The sequence below is a fragment of the Zosterops lateralis genome (genome assembly GCF_965231275.1).
Source record: "Zosterops lateralis genome assembly, chromosome: 7".
In the NCBI taxonomy this organism is placed as follows: Eukaryota; Metazoa; Chordata; class Aves; order Passeriformes; family Zosteropidae; genus Zosterops; species Zosterops lateralis.
The window spans coordinates 10061986-10074469 of NC_139767.1; the positions used below are offsets into that span (position 1 = coordinate 10061986).

At 40.9% G+C, this 12484-nt stretch overlaps 1 protein-coding gene across 3 annotated transcripts in view; it reads right to left on the reverse strand.

Annotated features, from left to right (window-relative positions):
- Nucleotides 1-12484, reverse strand: part of HECW2 (HECT, C2 and WW domain containing E3 ubiquitin protein ligase 2) — a gene marked incomplete at its 5' end in the record, with an annotated part of 104491 nt that overhangs the window by 42442 nt on the left and 49565 nt on the right. For all 3 annotated transcript variants that reach the window (XM_083864782.1, XM_083864783.1, XM_083864784.1), the window contains 7 exons: nt 1431-1616; nt 2226-2350; nt 5376-5479; nt 5853-6003; nt 8377-8472; nt 9740-11074; nt 11632-11732. In XM_083864782.1, the coding sequence (XP_083720908.1) occupies nt 1431-1616; nt 2226-2350; nt 5376-5479; nt 5853-6003; nt 8377-8472; nt 9740-11074; nt 11632-11732 (2098 nt within the window). The remainder of the gene's footprint in view (nt 1-1430; nt 1617-2225; nt 2351-5375; nt 5480-5852; nt 6004-8376; nt 8473-9739; nt 11075-11631; nt 11733-12484) is intronic.

Genomic DNA, 12484 nt, shown 5'->3' on the forward strand with positions numbered 1-12484 from the left:
CCATCAGAAACAACACTGTAGTCACACCAGACCTTTTAGGGAAGGCTGCATGATATTATCTCCTGTAGGGGGTACACAGAGGAGCCAAAGAGGAGTGAGCAGCTGGGCTTTGCTGTGCAGCTCTGGAGGGAGTTCAGAGGTGGGCAGTCCCCAGCTGACCTTGGAACTCAGCCCACAAAGAGGACAGGCAGGCAGCACCACACTGCCATGGGGGAGTGAAAACACCACGACTCAGCACGGCACCAGGGCCAGGACCATCACTGTTCCTTGTGAGCAAGGGCACCAAGCTCTCACTGTGATATACTTGAAAAAATAAAGGAAAACCTCCTCTCAGCAGGGAAGAGTAGTTAAGGAAAGGAAACATAATTACATATTGTGTAAATATATACTTATACTACACATGGCTAAGTTCTACTTGCTTCTCTTTAGGTTTATGCTTTAATAAAGGTAGGTCCAATTTCAGTTTGATCTCCCCAGGCACTGGTCTTGCCATGTACTGGCCATGGCCTCTCTCAAGTGGTGAACAGGCTTTTCCACTGGCCACAAGTGGCACTTGTGACACAGAAAATTCAACACCACGAAAATGAGCGATACTAAGACTAATTCAAAGTGAAGAATTCAGTGCTTCCTCTTCTTGATTAATATTGTGGTAGCATTGCTGTTACCAAATAACACCCCAGAAATCCAAAGGTCTAATTCTCTCTATGGAGCACATATTAAAGAAAATTGAAACCTGCCCTATTCTTCAGGAGAAAACTGGTCTCTGAAGAACTCAACAGAACAAGAATGACTTAGAAAACACTGAAACAAAGAACATTAGTAGAATTGCACATTCCCAATTGTGTGTCTAATGAAAAAACAAAGTGCTTTTCAGTGTTTAAAAAAAAAATCTAGAAAACGACCCTCAAGCATTTTTACCCTTCAGTTTAGAATTGTCTCATCTTTTCAGGCATCAAGGTCATTATTTATATGGACTCTCACAGCTAATCATATTGAGAGTGATAAATGTAAAAACCAAGAAGCTAAATATGCCAGTAATACTAATGAATTGATAAGCCTTATCACTTCCTCACATATTAATCACAATCTATTTTTCACCCTCCTGTTTTCTACAAAAAAGACAATGTTCTAGATACTGAGGATGCACTAGCTTAAAGTTACATTAAAACTTACATCACAACTATAAAAGTGATATCAAAATATTTTTTTAGGAAATTGAAAATTGATTTTAAAAAAAATCACTGAGACTTGCAACTATTTAAGATCTCTAATACCTTTTAAGGAAACCTACTCCATACCAGCTCCTTCCTTCAAAGCAATACACAACCACCAGAGTGATCCTCCCCGGAGCTGTCCCAGACCATCTCTTTTACCTCAAGTACATCCATTTGATGTCAGAAAGTGATGAGCACAAGGCCCTGTCAAGTTACCTTGCCCTGATGGTCGTGTTTCATCTCCCAACCCCTGGGCAGCTCCAGCTGTTTGTTGGCAAACATGTTGAGGAAGCCCACCAGATCCCGGTTGTGCTGGTAGCGCTCGAAGTGGTGGGTGTCCCGCCGGACTTTGGTGATCATGTGCTTCAGACACGTGTTGTTTGTAAACATGCGGTAGGCACTCTGAGAAACAACAACAGCAAAGGCTTTCCAAAGAGAAAACTGCTCCCACCACAAAAGACAACCCTGTTCATTGTAACTGGGCCTGCAGAAGAAGAGTTACTCATTCCACTGCTTCTCCTTACACTATAAATCCCATTTCACAAAGAAACATTGGGGGGGACCTATGCAAAAAGAAGCACTGAAGAACAGGCAAAAAAGGAAAAGATATATACTAGGATTTTTTTTTGTTCAGTGTGACCTCTAATATACTTTGATATAAATCAGGCAATCTGGGGGAAACAAATATGGCCATTAAGCAGCAAAGTCTTTCTCAGAATTGTGTCTCACCCTGTGCAAAGCACAGTAAGAACACTATTTCTTCCATAAACAAATAATTTTGTATCATAAGAAAGATGAAGAATCAAGTGGAAAATAAAAATTGCTATCATGCAGAGCTAGGATGGCTCTGATAGCCCAATAATTTCAGGGGATAATGATGAGTGAATCTAGCCTCCCTATGTACTACCAATATTTTATCATCAAACACTGAGCAGTATATTTGTACACAAAACAACTACATTTATAAGCACATATTTATGAAAGCCTTTGAGCTGTAGCCACCATACTCACAGGGTTAGAATGCAGCACTGTAAAGAACTCTGGGCTGATAAGGAATTTCACAGGGGGAGACTGGAGCAATAAAGTAAGTCTGGATCTGGAGGTAGAGTGAGGCAGCACATTCTCTCTTCGAAAATCTAAGAACAAATAAATGAGAAAGATTTCCAGCAGTTATTACCAAAGCATCCCTGCAAACAACTATACTGATGTGAATCTTAGAAGCAAGCATTATGTACACAATTATTTCAGGTTTACTGAGGATTGTCTACATGAGTGTACCCAAATTTCTTCGAATACAACATTGAAGTTCCTGAAACAACTACAATTTTAGTTTAGTAGCATTTGCTTTTGGTAAACAGTCATTAAAAAAAAAAAGAAAATCACATCAATTATTTGGTTTACCAAGTTTGTACCTGTATATAAGGTGCAAGAAAGTCCCCTGGGCATGTCTGCACTGCTATATTGTAGCTGTATGCAGGTAAGTTATTTTTTAAATGCTAACTAATGGATATAAATGTTGTTGTACACTTATAAATGTTTCATTCCTTCTTAAAACAAACAGTATATCTGCCATTACCTCAGCCCCAGTCTTGGTACAGTATTGAAGTAGCTTATGTAAGTAAGAATCAGGTTGCCAAGGAAGTACCTTTCAAATTTCAACTTCCAATAAACATTTGTGTCTTCTCCTAGCAACTACAGAAGTGCCCTGATTTTTCTTCAGTACAAGGAAGAAAGAGAAAATAGTAGTGTTTGCTACAATATCAAAACTGTTGTCCCCAATTCTCTTTGAAGATATTTGGAAGCATATTTTTAATGTAGATGAAAAACTGTAAGTTCAGATTTGGTCTTCAGTGATATTACACTAAAATGTATGCTGCCATCTACATTTCAGTTTCTTTCCTTTTTACACATTGCAGCATGTGCACACTGCTCCATCAAATGAATATTAATCATGTAGACCACAGCTATCATGGATATAAAAGATCATAACACACAAGCAGTGCAAGGAGAAAGGCAGTGAATGAGACTCTAAACACGGATCAGTAAGAAGAAATAACAAGAGGATAACAAAGGTAAAAATTCTAAGTCTGCACAGGTAAATATTATGGAAAAAAGGAATGGAGGAAATAAACACATTAGAGGAAACCAGGAAGTGAGAGGGTAATTGGTAAAATAAATGAACAAGAGGATTTTTAGAAATACTACTTAAACAATAGGCCTCAAGCTGTCCCAGATGGGGCAGGTCATGAATGGGGTGAAGGCAGAGTGGCACAAAGGCTCCTGAAGCTGTGCCTGAATACTTGGGCTGGGAGTGTCTCAGCCACAGCCACGCACTGAAGTTTTATGTGAACTCTGGACTGGTACAAAACTCTCACATGCTGGAAGAAGCTGTGACATGCTGCAGGTAATTCCTCTGACACAGTTTGGGCAATCTGGAAACCAGAACGAGTCACCAGGTGGGTTTTATTGCAGTTTAAGGCTTATGAATTTGGTTTATGAAAAATTTATTCAGCTGAATTTGCTCAAAGCTGATTTGTGTACAGCCCAAACCATCTGGCTGCACATGCACAAAGATAGAAGAGGAAACAGCTACAACAGAAGTGAAGACTACAAGTAATAAAAGGGAACACTTGGGTAAATATCAAGTTCTGCAATGACTTGAAACTTGAAAATGGTGACACTGCTGCATATCAAATTAATTTAGGAGAGACTTTTATAAGAACACATCAAGGTCATCTAGAGACAAAGCCAAAGCACATGACACCACACAGCTGTGCAAGGGACTGGATGGATAACAAACTTCATAAATGTGTTAGCAAATTTTTAGTAGGAAGAGGACCAAGGAGTGAACTCCTTAGTGAAAAGAAAAAAAGTAATGATGTTCAGAACTCAAAAAACAGTCTTTCTTCCTATCTTCATTCCAAAGGTTAACACTGGCCAGACTATGAGAAGAATGAATAAATGGAGGTGAGAGAGAGCACGTTAAAGACCATGGTACAAATGAAAGGTTTTCAAATGCTTTAGGTTAGGTGACATGCACTCGAACAGGTGGGAAACAAGGTGGAACAATTGCTGAGACATTGGGGGCTCTTTCAGAGGTCTGAAGGAGTTTGCAGAAGGAATGGGATAAATGCTGTAGGAGTCCACCAAGATGTTTTGCTAAGATCTCTCTGGGTCTGGCCCTACTCATCATTATTTCTACTAATGACTGGATAGGGAAGACAAAACTGGCTCCAATTAGTAGATTCTGCATCACTTGGACAGGAGGATGGACAAGATTCAAAACCATAGGGGCACATTAGAAAAGTACAAAGATCTGTGTGCAGGTAGGGATAATCAACTCACAAAGAGGAGATGAAAAGAGACATTTGTGCCAAAGTTCTGCACACAAGGATCAGGACCTGATCAAAGACCGAACACTGGTTAGTGTCAAACTAAAAAAAACACAAAACCAACCAAAAAACAAACCTTCTGCAGGAATGTACAAGCAGAGTTTATGTAAGACACTTCCACAACCTCTTCAGTACAGCAGTCATAGCTTTATTTGATTTTCTGAAATATTCCTCAGAAGCTGAAGACCCACTCAATCCTGAGTAGGCCAAAAAACTAATTTGAGACCTAAAACCAGAAGCCACAAATCAAGACTAGGAAGCAATGGATTTAAGTGTATGTTATAACAAGAATGGTGAGTAGACTGCCTAAAAAAGTTAAAGAATGTCCCTCAAGTGGAGAATATAGGAACTCATGAGACAGCACTTGGCAAGTATGGCCTAGGAACAGCTCATCCAATCTATCTACAGAGACATAGTCAATGACTGCCTGAAGCCCTTTCCAGTTCTACATTCTACTATTTCAAACTGAATTAGCAGAGTCAAAATATTTGTAAGCCAGACCACACAATTCTATATTTTTTCACTGCAAATGTCCTGCTTTCTAAACCAGTCTGGTACTGACAGAAAAGTGCTCTAAATCTCACAATCTTCTCTTCAGCATATTGAGCAGGCTGAGTCATAACCTTCAAAACTAGACAGCAATGAAAACAAATGGCTTAGTTTTCACACAGACTCTCAGAGGAAGAAGTTAGGGCTTGCCTTATGTACTCTCACTAAATCATCTATGAGATGAGTGCTCCCTTCTTTAGAGAAGGGAAAAAAAATTAACCTGAATTAGAATGGTGAAATTCAGCTTCTTCTGCAGCTCCATCCACGGCATTTGCATGCTCTTCAGGCCTGTCATTTGTCATTGTTCTTCGGATGCTCTGGTACCTAGGGTTGGAAAACTGGACTTTACATATAGTATATGGAAACTATGACCCAATTCTGGCTCTGAGGGAGCCTGCCCATATTTTCTGCCATGTAGGTTAATATATATTGACCTCTGATTTCTACATTAATAGCCTTTTGAATTTCTGACAACTGTTATCAGATATATTACTTTTGGTCACATAGCTTAAGATCACAGGTGGAACACAAAACTCCTCGAAGCTCACATGCAAACTAAAAGCCACAGCCACATAAAAACAACCACATAAGGCCAGCTGTGGGAGCAGCTGTGGCCTTGTCTCCACACTCAGTCTTGCAATGGTGACTGCAGCTTTGCAAGCACACAGAATTCACAAGCACCAAGGGCAATTCTTACCGGCGATTCAGCTGTTCCATCTGCTGGATGGAATTTGACCTCTGGAGAATCTGTGGGGCTGGGGGAGCTGTGGGTCGCTGCCACGTCGTTGTCCTGTTCACGTGGTCCACGTAAAAAATCCGCCCATGGCTGTCAATTCGAGCCTCCCAGTCTAAGGAGCAATAAAATATTGTCAGCTATGGAGGGCCTGGGGTTTATTCATTGATTTCTTTGAGCTCTGTCACTTTTGTAACTCCACCTATTGTTTCAAGTCTCTATAATAATTACTACTATGACATAGAAATATACTTATGTATATAAAAAAACCACATCTATACAGAAACAGATAGGCCTGATTCTTACACGTTTGCAACTACAGAAAATGTGCAAACCATTTAGGACATCAGTCAAAAAACAGTCTTTGAGAGCTCAGAAGGTATCTAGATGAGACTATCTATATTGCAAGTCTAAGTGAAAGTAGTAACTGCTGATAAAATAAAAACACTCATGTTTTTAAACCAGAGTTTGTAAACAAAACAAAACAAAACCTAAGTATTCCACAGAGAACAGAACTGTTCATTGGAGAAAAAAACCCCAAGTAACAAAAAAACCAAAAAATCCTCAAATAGTTTACATTTGTGAATTGATTATCCTGCTAATTATCCAACCCTAAACCATTGTATAATAAGCTGGGATTTTTCTTGTTGTGTTTATGCTCAATTCTGATACAGTCATAATTTCTGTAACATGCTCTTCAGAAGAAAACCACTTTTTCCTGCATTTAATTTTAAATACACAAGTTTAAACACTTGGGCAATGGCTTCGAAAGTAAAGCATCTGCATCAGCATTGTGATGGACAAGGCTGTTTTCTGCTATGTTCCTATATAAGGCTATATTCCATCAAACCACTGGTAGTCAAATGTGTTACAAATAGCTTGCTGAATTGCAAAATTGTCATTGATCAAGATTTCACGGTCAGGCTTTGTTAGCTTTTCCCTAGGAATGCAGGAACTGGAGCATATTGTTGCACATTATAGGCATAAATGTTTAAATTCTTTCTTTTGTTCTTTAACTTGATCTAACACAAAACTGAAAGAAATACACGGTTTTTTTTCTTTACTTTCAAATTCTGGTGAAATAACAAATTGAATATAACCTAAATTAAAAAGAAATTACAGTTTACAGTTCAAAATCATATTGTTAATATTTTCTCTACTTTTTCAGAATTAAAAATATTAAACCTGTCACACATCTGAAAGCAGGGTTTTGGAGAAAAAAATCTGAATCCAGGCAATGATTCATAGACTTTATTCATATAAGCAAATGATTTATTTACATAGAGATTGTATTGGGCTTTGACTGTAAAGGGTTGATGTGTACATGCATCACGCCATGCATGACTGTGCAGAAACCCAGCAAATGTCAGAAATGTTAAAATACTACACAGTCAAAGCTTTTCCCACTAACATTTCAGCAGTTTTTCCAAGTAGTTATTGTAGTATAGTTTTCTTCTGAAACCACAGAACTGGACCAGCTCTGTGCATTTCTGAAGTATTTGTCTCCCAGACACAATTTTGTAAAATGTAGAACTGGTATAATAGGGTGGCAGTTAGTTAACTCGAAGATCTGCACACAGGATTAATCTGATTATAACAGAACCAGCAGGGAACACAACCATATCATCATCCTGGCTTTCCACACAGTTATATCTGTGTTCTGCTATCAGGCTCCTTCCAGTTACTTGCTCCAATTACAGAGCAAACACAGTCCCATACCATAATAGGGAAATAGGGATCTGTTCATTTTACACTAAATATCTTAATTCCCAACTCCTTTAAAGTAACAGAACGTTGCACACAGACTTCAGTGGATCTGAACTGACTTTTTATTTTGCATATTTGGTTTAAAAGCAGTGCTTGCCTATCAGCTGTGTAGCTTTTTTTTGGGGGAGGGGAAGTCCTTTCTTTGAATACCTAATACTGAGTAGATTTTCATTTCTCAAAGTTTAAGCAAGTAAGTTCAATAATTGAGAGCAATGTATTTTTCATGTGCATGAGAGAAATTACAATTAATTTCTTTGTTAAGGCTCATCTAACTGTTGCCTAATGTCCAGGTTTATTTTAATACCAAATCTTCACTCTGCCTCAAAAAATGCAAGGAAAGCACAGATACCTTTAAGTTAACATGCAGATATGAAAGATGTTGTATGTTCCTTTGTAAATTATTACCAGACAAGAAGCATTCAGAGATTTCAGAGTGCTTGACACCTCGCAGTGCCTCACAAGCACCATCACCTCATCTCCTGCCCCTGTGCCCTGCACACAGGAAAGGCAGCACTGTCTCTGCATGAGTGACACTCAGCAAGTCTGTGTGCACCAGGTGTAATTGTCACAACAACAACACCGGACTCAACCGTCATCACTCCTCACTTCCAACTTCTCAGCTGTCCATTCTCAGTTCTCACATTCAAAAAGGAAATGTAATGAACTCTCAGTAATGAGGCACAGGCAGCTAATGCCCCAATTAAAGCATGGAGAAGCTCACTTGGTGGCAGAGCCTCATCCACTCTCTGGTACCGGCTGACGTCCTGACGCACCGAAGGCAGGGACCTCAAGGGCTGGTGGCCATTGGCAGGAGAACCTGGAATCAAAACACACACAAATTATTTTTTTCAGTCAATGTAGGGAACTCCTAGAGTTGCCTCTCAACTGAGCAAGCTTTGTTAAAGCTTCTGCCAGAACTGTGATACTTCAGGATATATGTAATGGTCATCTGTTCTTGGGGTCAAAATAAGTTATGCTGACAGTTCTAGGCAAGTGATTCCTCTGAGATGTCCTGGCCCTGGAAACATCACCTCTGGCATGTGCTGCATCCATCTGTGAGCAGCCAAAGCCAAGGCATGGAAACAACCTGTGCCTGAGCCATACCCCAGGACAAAGCTCCACCTGGCCTTGGTAGAAACCTTAAGAGTGGGAGGTGTGTCCTTCCTTGCTGCAGCCAAACTGATCTGAAAAACATGATGCAATCTGACACCTAATAAAGAGCATCCTAAATGTATAGAAAATGCTGTAAAATATTGACAGTATTTGAAATAAACACCAAAATTATTACTTCCAAGTAATAATTCTCTTCTATGAAGAGAAGAAATTATTACTTATATAGAGCTCTTGGTATACTATGGAAAAGATGCATTCAGAAACCCACTTGATTGGATACACTTCAGTCCTTCAAGAAATGGAACAGATAATCTATTATTAAAGTTGCTTGGAAACAATCCATTACAGACACATTTCTACTTTCAGTGATTTTTGTGAGACAGAAAATTCTCAACTGTTAAAAATAATTTTAAAATCAGTAAGACTTTTACAGTGGTAACTTGGGTAACACACTCCTCTCCTCCCAAGGTTTCAGTGTGCTAGGATCCATCTGGACAGAGAAGGAACTGGGAAAAGAAAGATAAAGAGCCTGAAGTTGACCAAAAAAATTATTCTTTTTCCTTCCCCCTTTCTTTTGATTACCCTTATGTTTTAATTCTAATATAAAATATTCAAAAGAAAAGAGCCAAATATAAATTCTATTTTGCATTTCATACTTTCGGGGGAGTTTTGTCCCTCATTACCATTTTCATTAGTGAGCAGGGTAATATTGTGGAATTCTTTCCTCCTCCTCATCCTCCTCACTATTCTCTCAAGAATTAAAATATATTTAATTTTAAAATAAGCACACTTAAGATATTTCAGGTTTGGATTTTTCATTAAATAAAAAACACTCAAGAGTCTCTTGAAGAAAGAAATTCAAAGGAACAACAACAAAAAAAAAATCTTGAAAGCTACTGAAATGGAGGAATTGATGATTTGTTGTCAGATGCAGTAAGGCCACTGCAGACAGCGCCTCCCGCAGTTGTTACCTCCAGTAGCTCCTTCAAGCTGTGCCGTGGCCCCCTCACAAGCTGCCTGTGCTCCTTCAATTTCTTCATCCTGAGACTGGCTCTGGGCAGCTGCTGCTTGCAGGCTTCTTCTTCTTTGCCAGATTTCTTCTGCCTCCTCTTGGTCTTGCAGTTCACCTGGCTCATTCTCCTGCGCGTCCTCCTGGGGTAACTGCACGGCGGGCAGAGAACCAGCAGCGCCCGCAGAGTCCTGCGCCTCGGCACCCGCCTCCGCCGCAGCTGCCTCGGGGCCACAGGCGGCCTCCTCCTCCTCCTGGGAAGAGAAGGCCGGGGTCTCGGGAAACCTGGCGCTCTCGCAGGAGGAGCAGCGCATCTCCACGGAGGAGCGCCGCACCGTCGCGCTCTCGTTGCAGGAGCTGTCGGCGCCCTCGGCGTCGCTCTCGCCCTCGGGCCGGGTGCTGGCCTCGCTGACGCTCTCGGTGCGAGCGGGGTCGCTCTGCTCCGTCTCCGACGACAGCTGGGAAGGCTCCGAGCCTTGGTCAATGGACTCCGTTTCGCTGACGCCCCTCCTGCTCCCACCTGCGGCTTCAGCAGCCCCCGTGTCCGCGGTGCCGGGCGGCTGCTCCGCCTCCGCAGGGGCAGAGGGCTCGGGGCCGGCCGGCTCTGCCGCGCCTTCAGCCGGACAGCCCTGCGGGCTTTCGCCTCCTTCCTCTGCAGGGGGGACCTCGGGGACAGAATCCTGCTGGTCATCACTCGATGGCAAAGGAGCATCAGAGGCTGAAACCCTTTCAGTCTCTGCAGGCCCTGGCGTTACCTGATCTGATGAGGAACTTACTTCGTTTCTTTCAACGTTTCTGGTAGCACCATTAAGCATTACTAAACCGCCATCATCTTCCAAAGATGGAAAACCCAGGTCCTGATGCAGCTCGTGCTCCTCTTCATCTGAGTCAATGTGAAGCATAGCATTAAGTCTCGTGTCAGTAGGGAAGCTGCTCCTCAGTTTTGGGGAGGCTCCTCGTGGACGGTCGCCACAGGCAGATGTCCCTGCTCTGGGATGGTTATTGTGTTCTATTGCATCGAGATAGTCATTTAGGGAGTCCTGGCGCCCTCTGGGAGGGGATGATCTTGAAGCACCAGAGGTCAGCTCATCCTGGTCTGTCTCCAGAGTCCTACTAGTCCTTAAAGAGTGTCTCAGGATTGTGTCTCCAGAAGATTCCTCAAAGACTGGGCCATTGGAACACACCGTGGATGTATCGTGATGTCCTGCTGGCATGTCCTCATCATCAGAGGGGCTCCCCAAGTCTCCATTTACGGAGTTGGTTCCTAGCAAAGTGCCAACTGTTTCTGGGGAAGCATCTGCAGAGGCAGAAAGACTGAATGTGAAACACAGAGCAGCAACAACACGTAGTCCATTCTACTTAAATTATATAAAAAGACATTCTCGAAGATGCTTACTTCAATCAGAAAACTAAGGAAAGAAACGTCAATCAAAATAACAGAGACATCTACAGCGTTGGAACAGCAGTTACAGAATTTTCTCTGTATAAGTCTATAGTGTTTTGTAGGATACAGGGAAACTAAGGTGTGCAGTATGACTTTAAAGGATTCCCATTTTGCTTTCAAAAGACAGAGCACTGCCAAGCATAAAATTAGAAGCAGATTCATTTAGAATCTATCCAAGAAAATCAAAATCAATATCCTAAGTTTTGGTGGCTTTGGAACTGCCATCTCCAAGGCAGTACCTGCCATATCTAAATTTTGAATCCCAATAGAAAAAAATCTGTAGTAGGGGGACCATATATGAATGAGAAAGTATATTATGTCTTCAACAACAGAAAAGCCTAGTCACGGAAATACATAGCAACTCTCTCTATACAACTATCTGGAGATCCAGATCATTGACAAATGCTCACCTTCATGAACAGAAGATGTGATTTCCACTTTGAACTGGAGATACCCACTAACATGATCAGCTGGGAGCCTTCGGCCAAGATTATAGCTGAGAACCTGGTCTCTGCAAAATCAAAAATAATGTCTTTTTTAATTTTTTTGCCTCATTTCAAATTTTGGTTTCATGTTTTCAGTATTGAATTTCTATTATGGTCTTAAAATCAGCCACATAGTCCGGTTTACATGGAAAAGCACAAACACAAACAGTGGTGTAAAATGCCTTTATTGAACAGATAAAACAGCCTAAAAAACCAATTGTTTGATCAATTAAAAATACAGATTCTGCTCCACCAATTCTTATACATCCCTAAATATCTTCAGTTCTAAAGAAACCAAACTGCTAAGATCCCTCTCTCCTAACCTCCTCCTTTCCCCAACACAAAGTGTTTTATAATTAACAAAACCTTTCTGCCCCCTTGTGGTTTTTACTATGTACAAAAGTCGCAAATAGTTTTTAATTTTTCACGTTCAACAAAGCACTTCTACATTCTGATTCAGAAAAGTTATTAATTTAATAGCTTGAATTTATCTTTAAATACGTTCTTAAGAGTTACTGAATTCAGTGGGGCTCAGACCAGATTAGACACTTGTATGAGCTTGAGACTTTGGATCAGAACCCAGGCTGTACATTCTTATTTAGGTACAGCCAGAATTCACAGCCCCAGCTCCCATCAGCACAGCTGGGACAGCTGAAGGAAGAAGAGGAAACTACTAAAGACCTCCATAGGAAATTATTGTTATTTATGCACGTAACTTTATACTGGTATAAACACCTCTCCTTTACTGGGACCACTCCTATTGCAAAATAAACCAAAT